General features: G+C 39.6%; 1 protein-coding gene across 1 annotated transcript in view; it reads left to right on the top strand.

Moving 5' to 3' along the window:
• The window catches only part of GRIP1 (glutamate receptor interacting protein 1), a 338,240-nt gene that overhangs the window by 245,707 nt on the left and 75,409 nt on the right, over positions 1-17,124 (top strand). Inside the window, exon 15 of the mRNA XM_036760738.1 lies at positions 1,246-1,391. Coding sequence (XP_036616633.1) covers positions 1,246-1,391 — 146 coding nt within the window. The remainder of the gene's footprint in view (positions 1-1,245; positions 1,392-17,124) is intronic.

Below are 17,124 nucleotides of genomic sequence, written 5' to 3' on the forward strand. Positions count from 1 at the left end.
CTGGGGAAGTCACTTAGCCCTGATTGCTTCCAAACCAAACAAATTACTAGTAAAGTCATTAGGTACCCCTGCCATATTTCATTTTCACTGAGCCTTCCCCCAATTCTTCCTCCTATACCTGGGGATTGATGAGAGATACCATATACAGAAATAAAGCTGCAAAACATTCCTTAACCAATGCAGAACGCAGCCCCTTCTGCTCTGTCTTTCTGCAGTAGAATGAGGATTATCAAACGATCAACAAACCGACAAGCATTGATTAAGCTCTTGTGATGTGCCAAGTTGTGCGTTAAGCACTATGGATACCAAGGAAGGCAGAAAACAAGAAACCAGTTGATTTCCTCAAGGACCTTACAAACCTAGGGGATTGGGGAGGAGGGGAGAGATAACATGTAAATTAGCAAGTGGTTGCTGTTTGTCCTTCATTCTCAGGGAGGTGATGCCATGACATGCAGATGAGTTGGATTTAAGTGAGGCAGGGCTGTGCAGAGTCACAAGCCTCACTTTCTCCTCCAGATCTATCTGGGTCCAGTGGCCAGATATGGATCATGATGACTAGAGATGGCCCCAGATGTAATGGGAGATCTTGGCCTTTTTAAGCAGAGGTCTTTAACGGGTCTCAGTTTGTCTGAGGCAAAGCCCATTACTGAATAAAGTTATGTAAGAAATAAAGCAAAGAATGGCCTCTTTTACCTAGTCAAAAAAAAAAGCAAATCAAACAATCTGGGAGGGGAAGACTCTCAGGATTTCTGACCAAAACAGAAACAACTGCTATTTACTTTTACTCTGAGCCATCAAAACCCAAACAATGACCAACCAAGTGAGGCTTGGGCTGGGACCTTTTATTGATTTCACAATTGATACAGAATAGAAGGAAAGTAACCTTAAAAAGGAATATTCAAATGACTGAAGGGAAACAAGAAAAGGCCACATGCAGAGCGAAGCATTTGAGGTCTTCCCCTGAGTACAGCCTGTCTAGTGCCTAAATCAATTAGTTCCCCGTTTATTTAAGGGAGTAATAAATTTATTATTTTTAATACCTGGTAGCTAAATGTCATGGCTGCCTTCCCAAAATCATGCAGTCAAAAAAAAAACCCAACCAAAAAACAAAAGACAATTGTAGAGAAAATACATTTTTTTAATTGAAGAAATATTTTCCTTCAAAAGCTGCATTATATTTAATGATACTTTAAACAACCCACTTAAGTGGTAGCAATTTTTCATGTGCTTCCATTTCTTTAACAGAACTGGGACCTTAGAACTTGGGGACAAACTGCTGGCCATCGATAACATCCGGCTGGACAACTGCTCCATGGAAGATGCAGTTCAGATTCTCCAGCAGTGTGAGGACCTTGTCAAGCTCAAAATCCGTAAAGATGAAGATAACTCTGGTACTGATCATAAACTTCATTCCAGTTGGTTTTTGTAATCTTGTCTTCCAGCTTCATCAGTCTTTCAGTCTTGTCTCAGAGATGATAGCTGGCATGAATCAAGCAACAGAATCTTCAGCCAGTTTAGAATTGTGCGTTGGGATTGCGATACAGATTCTTAAAATGGGCATTTTCTCAGTTTTGTATATACATAGCAAAATAAGCTAAAGGGTTTTATTGTTGCTCAGTCATGTTCATCCATGTCTGAATCCCCGTGAACCTATTTGGGGTTTTCTTGGCAAAGATACTGGGGTGGTTTACCATTTCCTTGACCAGCTCATTTTACAAATGAGGCAACTGAGATGAACAGGGTTAAGTGACTTGCCCAGGGTCACGCAGCTAGTAAGTATCTGAGGCTGGATTTGAACTCAGGAAGATGAGTCTTCCTGACTCCATACAGGAGCACTCTATTCACTGTGTCATTTAGCTGACCCCCAAGCTGGGGCCTTATCCTAAAATAAGCCCTACTTCTCTTTAGCCCACTGACCTCATGCTTTGAGATTTCTGGATGTGTTTGTAATCCTATTAAGTACTACCAAGACACCCCCATTGAGGAAATATGGAAGGAGCTGGGAATCCAAGAACCTGGGTTCTTGTCTCAGCTCAGCCATGCATAGACATGTAACCTTGGACAAATCCCTTCATTTCTCTAAATGGCGGTAGATTCCTCATGTGTAAAGTGACAAGATTGGATAAGATGACATGTAAACTTCTTTTCAGCTCTTTGATTCACTTAGTTCCAATATTTGCTTTTTTAGCAACATTTTCAAAGTTCTGTCTTCAAAACAGTCTCTATTAGGGGTCATGATAATATGGTACTAATCTCTATTTGGGGTCAGGGCAATATGGTACGTTTGGCAGATTGCATTTCCTCAGATCATAAGTCAGGGGAAGGCTCCCTCTACACAACTGAGAAGTTAAAGTCTGAGAAATTGTGTCAGCAGATTTGGAAAAGAGGGCTCCCCATCTGATAACACCTTTACTAAAGTCAACCATGAAAATGGGGTGACAACCTATGGCATCCTCTTAATTCCTTCATCCTTAAAATGACCATGAGAAATCAAAGTATCCAGTCCAAACTAACAAAGACTTAGAGCTTCAAGACACTATAGCTGTCATTGAGTACTGCACTCTTATTTTGCAGGTGAGGAAACTGAGACCCAGACAGGTTAAGTGATTTATCCAAGCTCACACAGTTAGTAATTGTAGAGTCAATATTTGAACCTAGGTCCTCTGATTCTAAATCCAACAACCTTTCTACTATATCATAGAGTGTATCCTGAATACAAAAGGCCGTCTAAATAGCTCTACCATGATATGGCTCAGAAAGAAAACATAAACTTTTAAGAAGGAAGAAATCACAGGCATTGAAAATCTTGTTCTTTGGTAACACAAAAGATTTTTTTAGAAGTATCACAAAAAACAGCCAGAAAAGTGTTGTGACATTGTATGTCTCATCCTGACCAGATCTCAAACCACCAACAGATGGATTCATTAATATATCAAGGACCTATTATTAGTAAATGTCAACACCCCCTCCACCAACACATGCCCACATCACAACCTGTCCATAACTTATAGTCTTAGAGAAAGTAGGTTTTACTCTGCCTGAAATGATGAGTGTGTTAACTCAGGTTGTCCATATGGTATTCTTTTCTGTTAATGGCCCCTTCTAATGGGTCAGCGAGGTGGCCCAATGGATCGAGTGCTGGGCCTGGAGTCAGGAAGATGAATCTAGACTCAGACATTTATTAACTATGTGACCCTATTTGCCTCAGTTTCCTCATCTGTAAAAATGAGCTGGATAAGGAAAGGCAAACCTCTCCAGTATCTTTGCCAAGAAAACCTCAAATGGGATTATGAAGAATTAGACACACCTGAAGTGACTGAACAACAAGAAGAAAAGTGTTTAGCATTTCCATCCACACAGTCCAAAGGCTACATATACTCTGGTAATAAGATCTAATGAAACCTAAGAAGAAACTGTGTGATTCAGTTCCCCCAGTCCTTCTGTTCTCTCTTTCTTCCTTGTTACTTTCTCTGATTTTGGCCAAATACACTCTTCACTGCATGTGCTCTACACTACCAGGAATGGCAGGTCTTTGCCCCTGCCAAAAAGTTCATATGCTAATAGCCACCTGACTCTTCCATGATTTTAAGCAGTCCAGTGGCTTTTTTGTACTATCAGTTCCCATGGGTTTTAGGTACAGGCCACCATGTTGCCCGTATCAATATCTGTGCTCTCTTCTGCTTGCCACCTTCCCAGCAAACCCTTGTCCTTATGAATAGATTCTAGGATTCTTTGAAAGGCAACAACTCCCTGCCAAAAACTTTGTCCTTCAAGATGTATCTTATAGGTATTGATAATTCACCATTCCAGCCTTAAATTTCATGCCATCCCTTATTAGGTTCATCTGTATTTATCACTGCATTCTTCAAACTCAACCACTGCTGGGGTTTTGGTTTTGGTTTTTCTTTTCTATTTTGGGTTTATTTGTGGAGAGAACCCTCCATCAGATAGTGCTCTGCCTTTTGGGAAGCATATTTTGCTGCATCGACTGCCAACCTGAAGCAGACCTCAGCTGCCTTATTTCTCAAGTAAAAAGATAAGTATAGATTTTGCACATGGCTGGGGATGTTCCAACGTTCAAAGCCAGGGCATGCCGACAAGTTGGCAGTAGTTTCAGAAGCAGCCACTGAGCACTTGGACAGAAACAGATTTGCATTTTCTGGTGTGTGTCTGCCTTTTTGTTCATCGCCTCTTTGTATCTCCCAATTAATCCTTTTCCCTAAAATAAATTTTAGGGAAATTTAGGGACTGTCCTGTGTAGGTAATATTTTGAAACCTTAATGGACCTGTTATAATACTTGTCAACTCATTGGAAGGTGGGCACAAAACAAAATCCATAAATGAACATGAAGGTGTACACCTAGCTGCTTAAAATATAGGCACTTGCCTGCATGGTGTGATTTCAGAATAGAAAAAATTCAATCAACCGATGTAAGAAATCCCAAAGTTAGTATCCTTTCCTTTATTCTACTTTTCTCCCTCTGCATGACCTGTCTTCAAATATAAAACCTAATGAGAGGGGTGGCATATAAAATTTCTAACCCTTAGTCTGAATGATTTGAATCAGATCAGAACAGGAGAATTTGAGGAGGTGAGGGAATCTGGTGCCCAAAAAGACAGCATGGAGTCAAACTTTACCTAGTTATTCATGAATCCTGATATTTACTAACTGTGTGACCATGAGTATGTTACCTAAGCTCTCTGAGCCTCAGATAACTCTCTAAGACTGTAAGTTATGGACAGGATGGGATGTGGGCATGTGTAAGTGGAGGGAGTGTCCACTCTTACTAATCGTAGGTCCTTGATATATTAATGAATCCAGCTCTTGGTGGTTTGAGTTCTGATCAGGATGAGACATAGCAATGTCACAACATTTCCCCAGTAGTTTTTTGTGATGCTTTTTTAAAAAAAAATAATCTTTGGAGTAGTTAATTTGAAGATCACTGCCCCATTTAGTACACCTAATATTCATCAGGTTTATGTTACACAATCTTCGTTCCATTGAGATGCATTGCCTAAGGTCCTCATCTTCCCTGTGGTTTTTGAAAGGACATACTAGTCCAAACCAGATTCTTCTTAACTATGCCTATTACAGACCTGCTTTTTAAGTAAGTCCTTGTTCGGCACTTACGTTATGATCATCCATATACAGAAGAAATGGGAGATCCCAGCATTCTGTCTCCCACCAAGAAATCTTGGTTCACAAAATGTCTTGATTAACAAAGCTCAAAAATAAACAGGAAAAAATGGCTAAGACGTTTCTAAGACCACAAAACTCCATGGACTGCTAATGTAGGTAGGTAGCTCTTTTTTCCCCTTTTAAAACATAAAATGATTTTCTTGAATATGTTTTGCTCTTCTGTCAAGATATGACTGATTGGAAAGTATTGATTAATTCTTGCTGCAAACACTGATTTCCAAAGGGTGGAGAGACAGACCTGAAATTGACTGATAATTCTTTGTATGGTTGGTTATGGAAACGTTGCCATCTTCTGTCATGAAATCTCACATAGGACTCGAGTCTCAAAGCATCATTTATAATTGTAAATCTCTGCGGATATATTTTGCCCAAACTTTGAAATGTTTCTGACAGTAATTGTAGATTGTATGTGCTATGGGTGGAGGCTTCCAATTCTTTATTTAATTCAATGCTACTTTCATCAGTCACAGCTAGACGATTTACAGCTACCCAATATAGCTTGGTTTCTTGGCTGGCATGCATTGCTGTTCGCTTTAACAGATTTTTGCTTCAAGATGTAAACATTTTGTCCAGTGACACCTCTCTCATTTCTTTTCCATTTACTTTACTCAATGAGGTAATAGAACTTTTTTGAGCATTGATAAAGTCTCTGGTCTGATGCCTTGTCTTTTGGAGTCTCTTCATGGCATAGAATGAATTCAATTGAATATGACAGATTCAAGGCCCTAATTCTTGGCACTGGAGATACAAAAAGAGAAATGAAATGGTCCCTGTCCTCAAGTTCATTCTGTTGCCTCACAGTTCCACAGTCATTAACTATGTTTTATTATGACTGCTGCATTTGAAATAGGGCCTTCTATTGTTGAAATTTTCTCTAGATGACCTTTGGCTCTTGCTTCAACTGTTTGGGCTTATCCATGTTCGCTGTTTCTTTTAATGGTGAAAAGAAATTGGTTTTGGAATAGAGCTTTTTTCCTAATCTCTAGTGTGCCATTATTCTGCTGTCTTTGGTTGAATTTCCAGACTCAGTATCCATATATGCAAACACAGCCATCCATGCCCCATAGCAAGAAGCTTCCAAGCAACATCTTAGAATTATACATTTACTAAGGGTCAAACTGACAGCTGTCCCTTTGATTTATATCTTCTTTCCTTTAGTAGATACCCTTTAGTGAGGCTGGTGACCTTGCACAGCCCTCCCTCACTCAAATCAAAGTCAACTGCAAGTCATGTCATCATTTCCTTGATGTCATGGTCCTCTTCGAGAATGAAGGACAAACATAACCCTTTTAAGGTCCATCAATACTTAACTTTCACAAAAATCTCCAACTTGTGCACTGACATCCTTTGAGGCTTCCTTTTATTATTCCGGAGGCAAATTATCTTTACGTATTTCCAAACAGAGGTTTACGTAATGTCCTTAGCATTCACTGAAGTCATTACCTGAAGGGCTGTGACTCTGAAGATTTGTTGTTTACCAACAAATAAGCCAGAGACCTCAGTGTGAATCATTTTTTCAGCTTTTTCAAGAGAGGCTGAGGTTATCATAAGCTCCCAAATATGAAACAGACTATGATAGATGCCATGGTTTACATTGTTAAAAAATGCCAATCTCTCTGTATTTCTTTCACTTGATCCCACAATATATTTAATGACTTGGGGAAGTATAAATGATCAGTTTTCATATAAAGCAAAATTGAATTCAGTTTTTCAAAAAATCAGCATTGGAGTAGGAGCACCATGATGCCATATATTATTCTGACATGTCAAGGTATAATGCCCATATGACAAGGAAAGGAAGTCAAGCTTACGAGATCCAATCCAGAAGCTCTTTCTCCGAATAGCTCATTTACTTAGGCTGGCCCCCATGAACTGTGGATGACCTATCAATTTTTGCCCTTAGAAGTTATTCTCCCAAGTCTGAGTGTCCCTGTTTGATCAAAAAAAAAGCAGCTGCCATAATGGATCCCAGCCAGAGTTTTCATTTTGCTAAATAGACAGCACTCAAGTATCCTGAAAATAACATCCCAGATAAGTAATGCTGCCGTTTTACATCTGTTTCATGGTGCCATTAATTTTCTTAACTAGAGTGGAGCCGCACAAGCAAGTAGACTGGCCTCCTTTCATGCCTTTCCCTAATAGTTGCAAACCTTCTGCTGTGACATAAATGCTGTTTATAATATCATTAGCATCTGCTTAGTCTTACATGAGAGCCCTCTATTGACACAGCATTTATTTATCTCAAAAAGTCGCATTTCTTGTTTAACCCTGCAACAGCTCCCTTCTCACCATGAGGCCCTCAGCATGGACTGCATTGGTGGGATACTTCTGAGCATTTACATTTTGGAAATATTATACCTATTAAACTCTAAATGACAGCCCTTACCCATATCGAAAACTAAGGGACCATAAGGATGCCAGTTGGGCTAAAGCTTGAGTAGACAGATGGATCTGGAAGCACAACTTGAAGCTTACTTGGGCACTATCAGAACAGTTTAGGGAGCAAATTTCAGGTCTGTGGTGGTGTTGATAAGAATGAAATATCTGGCCACAGCGCTTGAATGAGCTGAGTGTCAACTATTCTGTTGAGGTGGAGATCTTCTGGGCCTTATCATCTGCCCTGCCACTGTGCCCTCCAGGACTTATGATCAATCAGCCAGTAAACATTTATTAAGCATCTACTGTGTTGTACCAGGTGCTGGTGAGACAAAGAGGCAATTGAAAGCAAGAGCCTTCAAGGAGCTTATAATCTAATGCAATAGAAAACAGGTAAATAAATATGCACAAAACAAGCTATCTACAGGATAAATAGGAAATAATTAATAGAGGGAAGGCACTGGAATTGAGTTGTTAGGGAAGGTTTCCAGTAAAAGATGGGATTTTAGTTGGTCCTTAAAGGAAGCCAGGAGTGTTCCAGGCTTGAAGGACAGCTAAAGAGAATGCCCTGAGCTAAGAGATGGAATATCTTGTTCATGAAACAACCAGAAGGCCAGTGTCACTGGATGAAAGAGTATATATTGGAGAGGGGGGCGATAGGGGTGTAAGGTATAAAAAGACTAGAAAAGTAGGAGAGGCCAGGTTAACCTAAAGCACTTTGAATGCCAAATAGAGCATTTTATACTTCTCCTGGAAGTAATAGGAAGCCTCTGGAGTTAATTGAGTGACTGAGTGTGTGTGTGTCTGTGTGTGTGTGTGTGTGTGTGAGAGAGAGAGAGAGAGAGAGAGAGAGAGAGAGAGAGAGAGAGAGAGGTCAGACCTGTCCTTTAGGGAAATCACTTCAGTGGCTGAATGAATGAAGGATGGATTGGAGTGGGGAGAGGCTTGAGGCAGGCAGATGCATTAGCAGACTATTGGCAATAATACACATGTGGGTGTGCACCAAGGAAGTGGTAGTGTCAAAGGAGAGAAGGGGACATATTCAAAAGATGTTGCAAAGGTGAAATCAGCAGGCCTTGGCAAAAGCTTGGATATGGGAAGTGAGAACTAGTGAGGAAACCATGATGACTCCTAGGTTATGGGCCTGAGGGATGGGAGGATCACGTTGCCCTCTATAGCAATAGAGAAGGTGTGTATGTGTGTGTATGTGGTGGGGAGAAGTTTTGGGGGAATGATCATGAGTTCCATTTTGGATATGTTGAGTTTCAGATGTCTACTGGACATCCAGTTTGAGATATCTGAGTGGCAGTTGGAGATGCAAGATTGGAGGTCACCAGAGAAATTGGGGCAGGAAGGGTAAATTTGAGAATCATCAGCATAGAGATGGTAATAAATGCATGGCAGCCAGTGAGATCACCTAATGAAGTAATAGAGAGAAGAGAAGGGGTCCCAGAATAAAAGCCTGTGGAACACTTACAGTTAGAGGGTGTGATCTAGAAGAGGATCCATCAAAGGAGACAGAAGGAGCAGTCAGATAAGTAGGAGAAGAACCAGAGAAAATGACATCCTGAAAACCTAGAGAGAAGAGAATATCACTTAATGCTGTCAGGTGATTGATGGTGTCAAAGGTGGCAGAGAGGTCAGGGAGAATGAGGATAGAGAAAAGGTCAATGGATTTGACAATTAAGATCACAGGTGATTTTGGAAAGATCAGTGTTAGTGCAATGATAAGATCAGAAGCCAGATTGTATAGGGTTAAGAAGAAAGTGGGAGGAAAGTGGAGGTACCTACTGTAGGTGGCCTTTTCAAGCAGTTTAGCTAATAGGGGCAGATATAGGATGATAATGGGGGTGGAAGGAGCATGCGAGGTTTATTTTAAGATAGGGAAGATATGGGCATGTTTGTAGGCAGTAGGGAATGAGTTAGTAGACAGAGAAAGATTGAAAATAAGTGAGAATGAGATTAACAGAGAGGAGATGGAATGGAATGGGATCACAAGAAGAGCTTGGTAAAGAGCAAGGTCACGTCATCATTTGAGATGGGGTAAAGAAAGAGATCATGGCAGATGGCAACTGAGTGAGAAGAGGTGAGGAAGAGGGAAGAAGAGTGTGCTCATAGCAAACGGTCTCAGTTTTTTTCTGTAAAATATAAGGCAAGATTCTCATCTTAGAGAGTGGGTTGAGGGGGGACCAAGGGAGTTTTGAGGAATGAAAAGGTTGAGCTGTTGTAGGGAGTGGGATAGTGCGTTAAAAAGGGAAGTATAGTATAGAATTGCCTAGCAGCAGTCAAGGCCTGGTTGAGATTGTGTAACATAAATTTTAAGGGACCTAATAAGAATGGTTGCATGGCTTTTTCCATCTTCGTTTAGCAGCACACATGTATAGGAGCACAGGTGGTAAATGGTGGGAGTGATGTAAGGCTGAGGCTTGGCTGGATGTAATCAGAGATATAAGGAGGCTAGGGATTCTGGAGAAGAGGAAAGTGTAGAGTAGAATTGGTTCACCACGGGGTCAAGATGGAGAAAGGAGGAAAGAGTGGTTAGTGTAGGAGAGATGGCTTGGGAGATAGTTGAGGAGTCCAGGGTTTAAAGGTCATAGTGCAGATGAAGAGTATGCTTTTGTAAGGTGAAGGCAAAGAGAGTTAAAAAGCCAATAGATTATGGCCAGATGAGGGGATTTCAGAATTCTTGAACACAGAGGTGGTACATTTGTGGGCAGTGGCAAGATCAAGGGTATGATGATCTTTGTGTGTGGCTGAAATGGGGTGGAAGAATAGCTTGTGGGAAATGAATAGATTGAGGGAACTGGTTGGTTGGGGTGTTTGAAGGAGAGTCAATAAGTGTATTGAAGTCCCCTACTATTAGGGTGAGAGCTAGGGAAGAGATCGTGAGCCAGGTACTGAACTCATTGAGAAAGTAAGAAAGAGACTGGGGGTCTGTAGACAACAACTACCAGGATTTTGTTTGGGTAGTAGATATGAACAGCATGAACCTCAAAGGAAGAGAGGTTACTGAGTGATGGAAGGAGTGGGGAGGGGAAGAGAATTCATCAGCTCCCATGGATTTAATGATCATGTCTACATAGATGATTACCAGATATATAGATCCAGTCCCAGTCTATCTCTTGAGTTTCATTCCCATATCACCAATTATTTATTTTCAAACATTTTAAACTAGAAATCCCAAAGAAATTGTAGACTCGTCATATCCAAAACGCAGCTCATCATCTTTCCTTCCAAAGCCACACTTCCGAAGCCACACTGTTACTGTCAAGGGCACCATAATTCTGCCAGCCCAGCGTCAGTCTCATCCTTAATTTCTCACTCACACCATGCATCCAGTTAGTTGTCAAATCTTGTCATCTGTGTCATGACATCTCTCATGTGCTTCTTCTGACCTAGTTCTGAGGCAGAGAGAGGGAGGGAAGGGAAGAGGGAGAGAGAAGAAGGAAAGGGAAGAGAGAGGAGGAAAGAGGAAGGGAAGGAAGAAAGAGGGGAAAAGAGATAGGGAGGGAGGCAGGAAGCAAATTGGATCAATCCCCAAACTGAAAGTTTCTGCACTCTTAATCTAAAGGATAGAACAGGTATATCAAGGGAGGTGACTGTAAACCTAACTTCTCTGTAAAACTAGATGGCTAAGGTCCGTAATCACTGGATCAAAAATTTCACAATGGTGCAGGAATTGTTTTAAAAAAAAACCCACATTTTACCAACCTTCTCTCAGGCTTGATCCCATCTTTCTTAGTAGAAGGTATCACATATCAGCTACCAAAAGATGACAGCAGCTGTTTCCCATCCAAATCGAAGCCTGTTAATGGGTTTGTGCTCCTTGGAAAGCATGCATGGCTTGTATTACTAATATCGGCTGAGAAGCAAAAAAGGGTGAGCCACCAAGTTCCAGGAATGCAAAAAGCAACTTGTCTTCAGTTCAGTTACTATTGAACACCCTCCCACCCCAAACATTTTAACATTTCTACTGCCTTTGTTTATGATCTCATAGCCTTTGACTGTCTAGTTCTCCCCTCATAGCATATTCATGTCCTACAAACACTGTATACAAAACAGAGCCAAGTATTGTGGGAACACCAATGTTTGACATTCACATGGAAGCGACTGTATTTAAAACTTGCCACCATGGCTATAAATGTCTAGAGCAGGGGTGGGGAACCTGCAGCCTCAAGGCCGCATGTGGCCCTCTAGGTCCTCAAGTGTAGCCCTTTGACTGAATCTGAACTTCACAGAACAAATCCCCTTAATAAAAGGATTTGTTTTGTAAAACTTGGACTCAGTCAAAAGGATGTACCCACGGACCTAGAAGGCCACCTGTGGCCTCGCAGCCACAGGTTCCCCACCACTGGCTCTAGAATAATTGATATAAAGTGTGGAATCTTTCAGGGAGACATTTTAAGCCCCTTAGACAGCCCTGCTTAGCCTTACTGTGTAAAATGTTTTCCTGGTTCTTCTCATCTCACTTTGCATCAGTTCATGTAAGTCTTCCAAGTTTTTCTGAGAGCAGCCTACTCATCATTTCTTATTATTTTGTTTGGCCATTCCCCAATTGAGGGACATCCCCTCAATTTTTGATTCTTTGTCATCACTAAAAGAGCTGCTATAAATATTCTTATACACATAGGTCCTTTCCCTTTTTGTTTTCTGTCTCTTTGGAATACAGACCTAATAGTGGCATTGCTCAGTCAAAGGGTATACATGGTTTTATAGTTCCAAATTGCTGTCTAGAATGGATGAATCAGTTCACAATTCCACCAACAGTGCATTAGGTGTTTTAATTTTCCCACATCCCCTCCAGCATTTGTCATTTTCCTTTTCTGTCATATTAGCCAATCTGACAGGTGTGAGGTAGTAGTTCAGAGTTGTTTCAATTTGCATTTCTCTAATCAATAGTGATTTAAAGCATTTTTGTATGACTATCGATAACTTTGATTACTTTATCTGAAAACTGCCTGTTCATATCTGTCTTTGACCATTTATCAATTGAGGAATGGCTCTTCTATAAATTTGACTCAGTTTTCTATGTTTGAGAAATGAAGTCTTTATCAGAAAGAGTCATTGTAAAGACTTTTTTTCACAGTAATGATTATCAACTATGTACTTCCCTCCATCCTATTTTCCTCCTGTTTATCTTTACTCTTTACTTAGAGTATCTTTACTCTCTCTCTCCTTTTACCCTGTCCATTCTCCAAAGTGTTTTGCTTCTGACTTTTGCCTCCCCCAAACTTCCTTCCCTTCTATCAGCTTTGCTTCCCCCTCCTTGTTTTTTCCCCTCCTCCTCCTACTTTCCTGTATAGTAAAATAGATTTCTACACCCAACTGAGTGTGTATATTATTTTCTCTTTGAGCCAGTTCAGATGAGAATAAGGTTCATGCACTTCCTTCCCCCATTCCCCAATTTACCCCTTCACATCTCTTTCAGGCTTCTTTTATGTCAGATAATTTATCCCATTCTACCTCTCCTTTTCACCTTTTCTCAGTGCATTCTTCTTTCTCATCCACTAATTTTATTTTTTTAGATATTTATACCATCACATTCAACTTAAACTTCTGCTTTTTGTCTGTGTATATGCCTCCTGACTGCCCTAATATTGAGAAGGATTTTAGGAGTTATAAATATCATTTTCCCACGTAGGAATATAAACAGTTTAATCTTATCAAATCCCTTATGGTTTCTCTTTCCTGTTTACCTTTTTATGCTTCTTTTGCATCTCATATTTGAAAATCAAATTTTCTATTCAGCTGTGGTCTTTTCATTAGGAATTCTCAAAAGTCCTCTATTTCATTGAATGTCTAATTTTTCCCCTGAAGGATTATACTCAGTTTTTCTGGGTAGGTGATTCTTTATTGTAATCCTAGCACCTTTGCCCTCTTGAATATCATATTCTAAGCCCTCCTACCCTTTAATGTAGAAGCTACTAAATCTTGTGTTATCCTGACTGTGGATCCATGATATTTAAATTGCTTCTTTTTAGCAGCTTGTAGTATTTTCTCCTTGACTTGGGAGCACTGGGATTTGGCTATAATATTCCTGGGAGTTTTCGTTTTGGGATCTCTTTTAGGAAGTGATTCTTTCAATTTCTATTTTACCCTCTGGTTCTAGAATATCAGGGCAGTTTTCCTTGATAATTTTTTGAAAAATGATGTCTAAGCTCTTTTCTTGATCATGACTTTCAGGTAGTCCAATAATTCTTGAATTATTTCTCCAGGATCTATTTTCCAGGTCAGTTGTTTTTCCAGTGAGATATTTAATATTTTCTTGATTTTTCTGTCTTTTGGTTTTTTTTTGTTGCTTCTTCTTGATGTCTCATAAAGTCATTAGCTTCCACTTGCCCGATTCTAACTTTTAAGGAATTATTTTCTTCAGGGTGCTTTTGTACTTCCTCTTCCATTTGGCCAATTTTACTTTTTAAGGAGTTCTCTTCAGTGAATTTTTTATATCTTTTTCCATTTGGCCAATTTTTCTTTTCAAAACATTCTTCTCTCCATTGGATTTTTGTGCCTCTTTTTACCATTTGGCCTATTCTGTTTTTAAGGTGTTATTTTCTTCAGTATTTTTTTGTTCCTACTTTACCAAGTTGTTCACTTTTTTTATGATTTTCTTGCATCACTCTAATTTCTTTTCCAAATTTTTTCCTGTACCTCTCTTACTTGATTTTTAAAATCCTTTTGAGCTCTTCTATGTCCTGAGACCAATTTATAATTTTCTTCCAGGCTTTGGATGCAGGAGTTTTGACTTTGTTGTCTTCTTCTGAGTGTGTGTTTTATCTTCCTTGTCACTATGCTAACTTTCTATTGTCAGAATTTTTTCCTGCTATTTTCTCATTTTCCAGCCTATTTATTGACTCTTAACTCTATGCTAAAGTGGGTCTCTGCTTCCAGAGTGGAGGGGGTACTGTCCCAAGATTCAGGTTTTTTTGTGCAGCTGTTCTCAGAATTCTGGGGACCTGTAAGTTTTTGGCTCTTCCAAGGTGGTATGATCTAAGGAGAGGTATGTTCACCACTCTCCTTATTATACTGGTTTGTGAATGACCAAAGCACTCTTTTCCACCCTGGAACTGTGACCAGGATCCCTGCTCCCCTGTGACCGCAAGCTCTGCCATGCTAGTGCTCCTTCTCACACTGGGACTAACACCCAGTACTGTGACTCAGATCCAAGTACAGGCAATGCAACAGAGTCTTGCCCTTGCTGCCAGCAAAGGGGTCCCTGTAAATCTCCTTCTGACCAATTGTCCAATCATCTTACCACCTGTGGGCTGAGGGATTTGGAAATTGCCAGGGCTGCCATTGATTCAGTTGCCCTGAGGCCTGTTCCTAGTTTGCTGGGGTCTGGTCTGCACTAGTGCTGCCTGTGCTGGATAATGCTCCTCTCTCACCCTGGTACAGCAGACCTTTCCTGCAGACCTTCTAAGTTGTCTTGGGCTAGAAAATTGTTTCACTCCATTTTTTGTGGGTTCTGCTACTCCAGAATTTGTTTAGAGTCATTATTTAAAGGTATTTGGAGGGCTTTGGGGAAGAGCTCAGGTGAGTGTCTGCCATTACTCTGCCATCTTGGCTCCTCCTCCTCTACCTAGCCTTAAATACATTATCATCTCACCTAAATAGAATTGAGTATGGCTTCCAAATCAAAGAGGGAGTCATATTTAAATGTTAATCACTATATCTATATATACATATATGCATATATATGTATATACACAGAGAGAAAGAGAGAGAGATCTTGAGATATATAGCTCTATCAAAAAAACCACATATTAAAGAGTTTCTTTATCTAATACAGAGGTTCCTTAAACCTTTTTGCATGTGTTCTGGACCCATTTGGCAGGCTTATGAAACTGATGGACTGCTTCTAAGAAGAAAGTTTTTAAATGCATAAGATAAAATACATAGGATTACAAAGAAAACCAATTATAATGAAACATAACTATGAAATTAAAAACAACAACAATAATTTCATGGACCCCAGATTAAGGACCCATGATCTAATGAAACTTTTTTCAAGGGACACCATCTGAACTCAATAAGCATAAAGTTCCTAATACATGCCAAGTAAAAAGAGCAACTGAAGGCTTCAAGCTCAAATTCAGATTTCAAATTGAATGACAGTAAATGATACATATAAATACCTTGGTCTCTTCCAGGAAAAATACATTGAGCATAAAGTTATCGTGGAAAAAGCTGTGGCTAAGTGATTTAGGAGTTACTGTAATAATGAAATTTAAATAAGACTTTAAAGCAATGAACATCAATGTAATACTAGCCTTAAAATACTTTTGAAACCATAAAATGTTTCCAAACCTAACAGATTTGGAAAATATTCTAACAAAAACCTGTAAGATATTAATGATACCTGGGGTCTATCATCCTAAAGCAGCTGTGGACAGATTAGCACTTCCCGATCATTAATGAGGAAGACAATTTTTAGACTTCTCAGAGCATATGAGAAACAGATTAAAAATTTACAGAAATTCTTTTAGAACCAGCAGACATCACTTTACTGATCATTAGTAACAAGTGACAATAGGTATACACCATCAGATTTGCTGGACCTAATTAAAAGTGGTTTACCTCCAAAGGGGATGACTAAGACCCAAGAGTGGAATCCAAAGGCCTGCCATGAGCTGAATCCACATGAACTCAACCAACAATATGTCAGTAAAGATGCATTGAGCAAGTGGCTGTCATACAGATTTGTTTATGGAAAGAGGGGTTTATGGTGGCAATTCAGGACCAAGTCATCACCGCTAGGAATTATGGATGGGTTATCCTTAAGGAGGCCAAACTTATTGATCCATGCTGATTATGCAAGGAAATGATAGTAGCTGAGCAGCCCATCTTTTCAGGCTTCTGCCAATAACCCAGCAAGACACAACTTGGTGGCTAGAATTATACATGAAATGCCTACTATCTTTCACGGACTGACAGATCTCCACACTGCAAATGTAGGCTTCAAAATATCCTGGATCATTAGCCAATTAACTTTGACAGAACTGGACTATTTTCATAGACTGAACTATTGTTCAAAATCCTAGACATAAGAGTGAGCCATAAAATTGAAGAAAATCATTTTAATAGCAGTAACCATATCAAATATTTATACTCTCCAAGCCTAAATGGAATAAAAAAAACCTTTCAAAATATAGAGACCTAACAGAAGAAATTAGCCATGTGGAAATAGGATGAGGCACATACCTTGCCCACTATCCTGTCAGCTGTCATCCACAAAACACTTTCTGTGAACCTAAAGGAGATGAACGTACACCCCGGTACTTCTAGTCACTTACAAAAAAGGAGGTATTTTATCCCCCATGCAATAATACCTGGAACATTTAATAGAAAATAATAATAGCAGAATAGTGACTTATTCCAAGACCATTTCTATCTGAACTGCATTTAAAAAATGAGAACAAGATGAAAAGCAATAACTTATATTAATATAGTGTTTTATAATGTGCAAGGCACTTCATATATTAGCTTATTTGATTCTTACAATAATCTTGTGAAGTAGTTGCTTCTACATTATCCCCATTTTAGAGGTGAGG

Source organism: Trichosurus vulpecula, chromosome 5 (assembly GCF_011100635.1).
Source record: "Trichosurus vulpecula isolate mTriVul1 chromosome 5, mTriVul1.pri, whole genome shotgun sequence".
Classification (NCBI taxonomy): Eukaryota; Metazoa; Chordata; class Mammalia; order Diprotodontia; family Phalangeridae; genus Trichosurus; species Trichosurus vulpecula.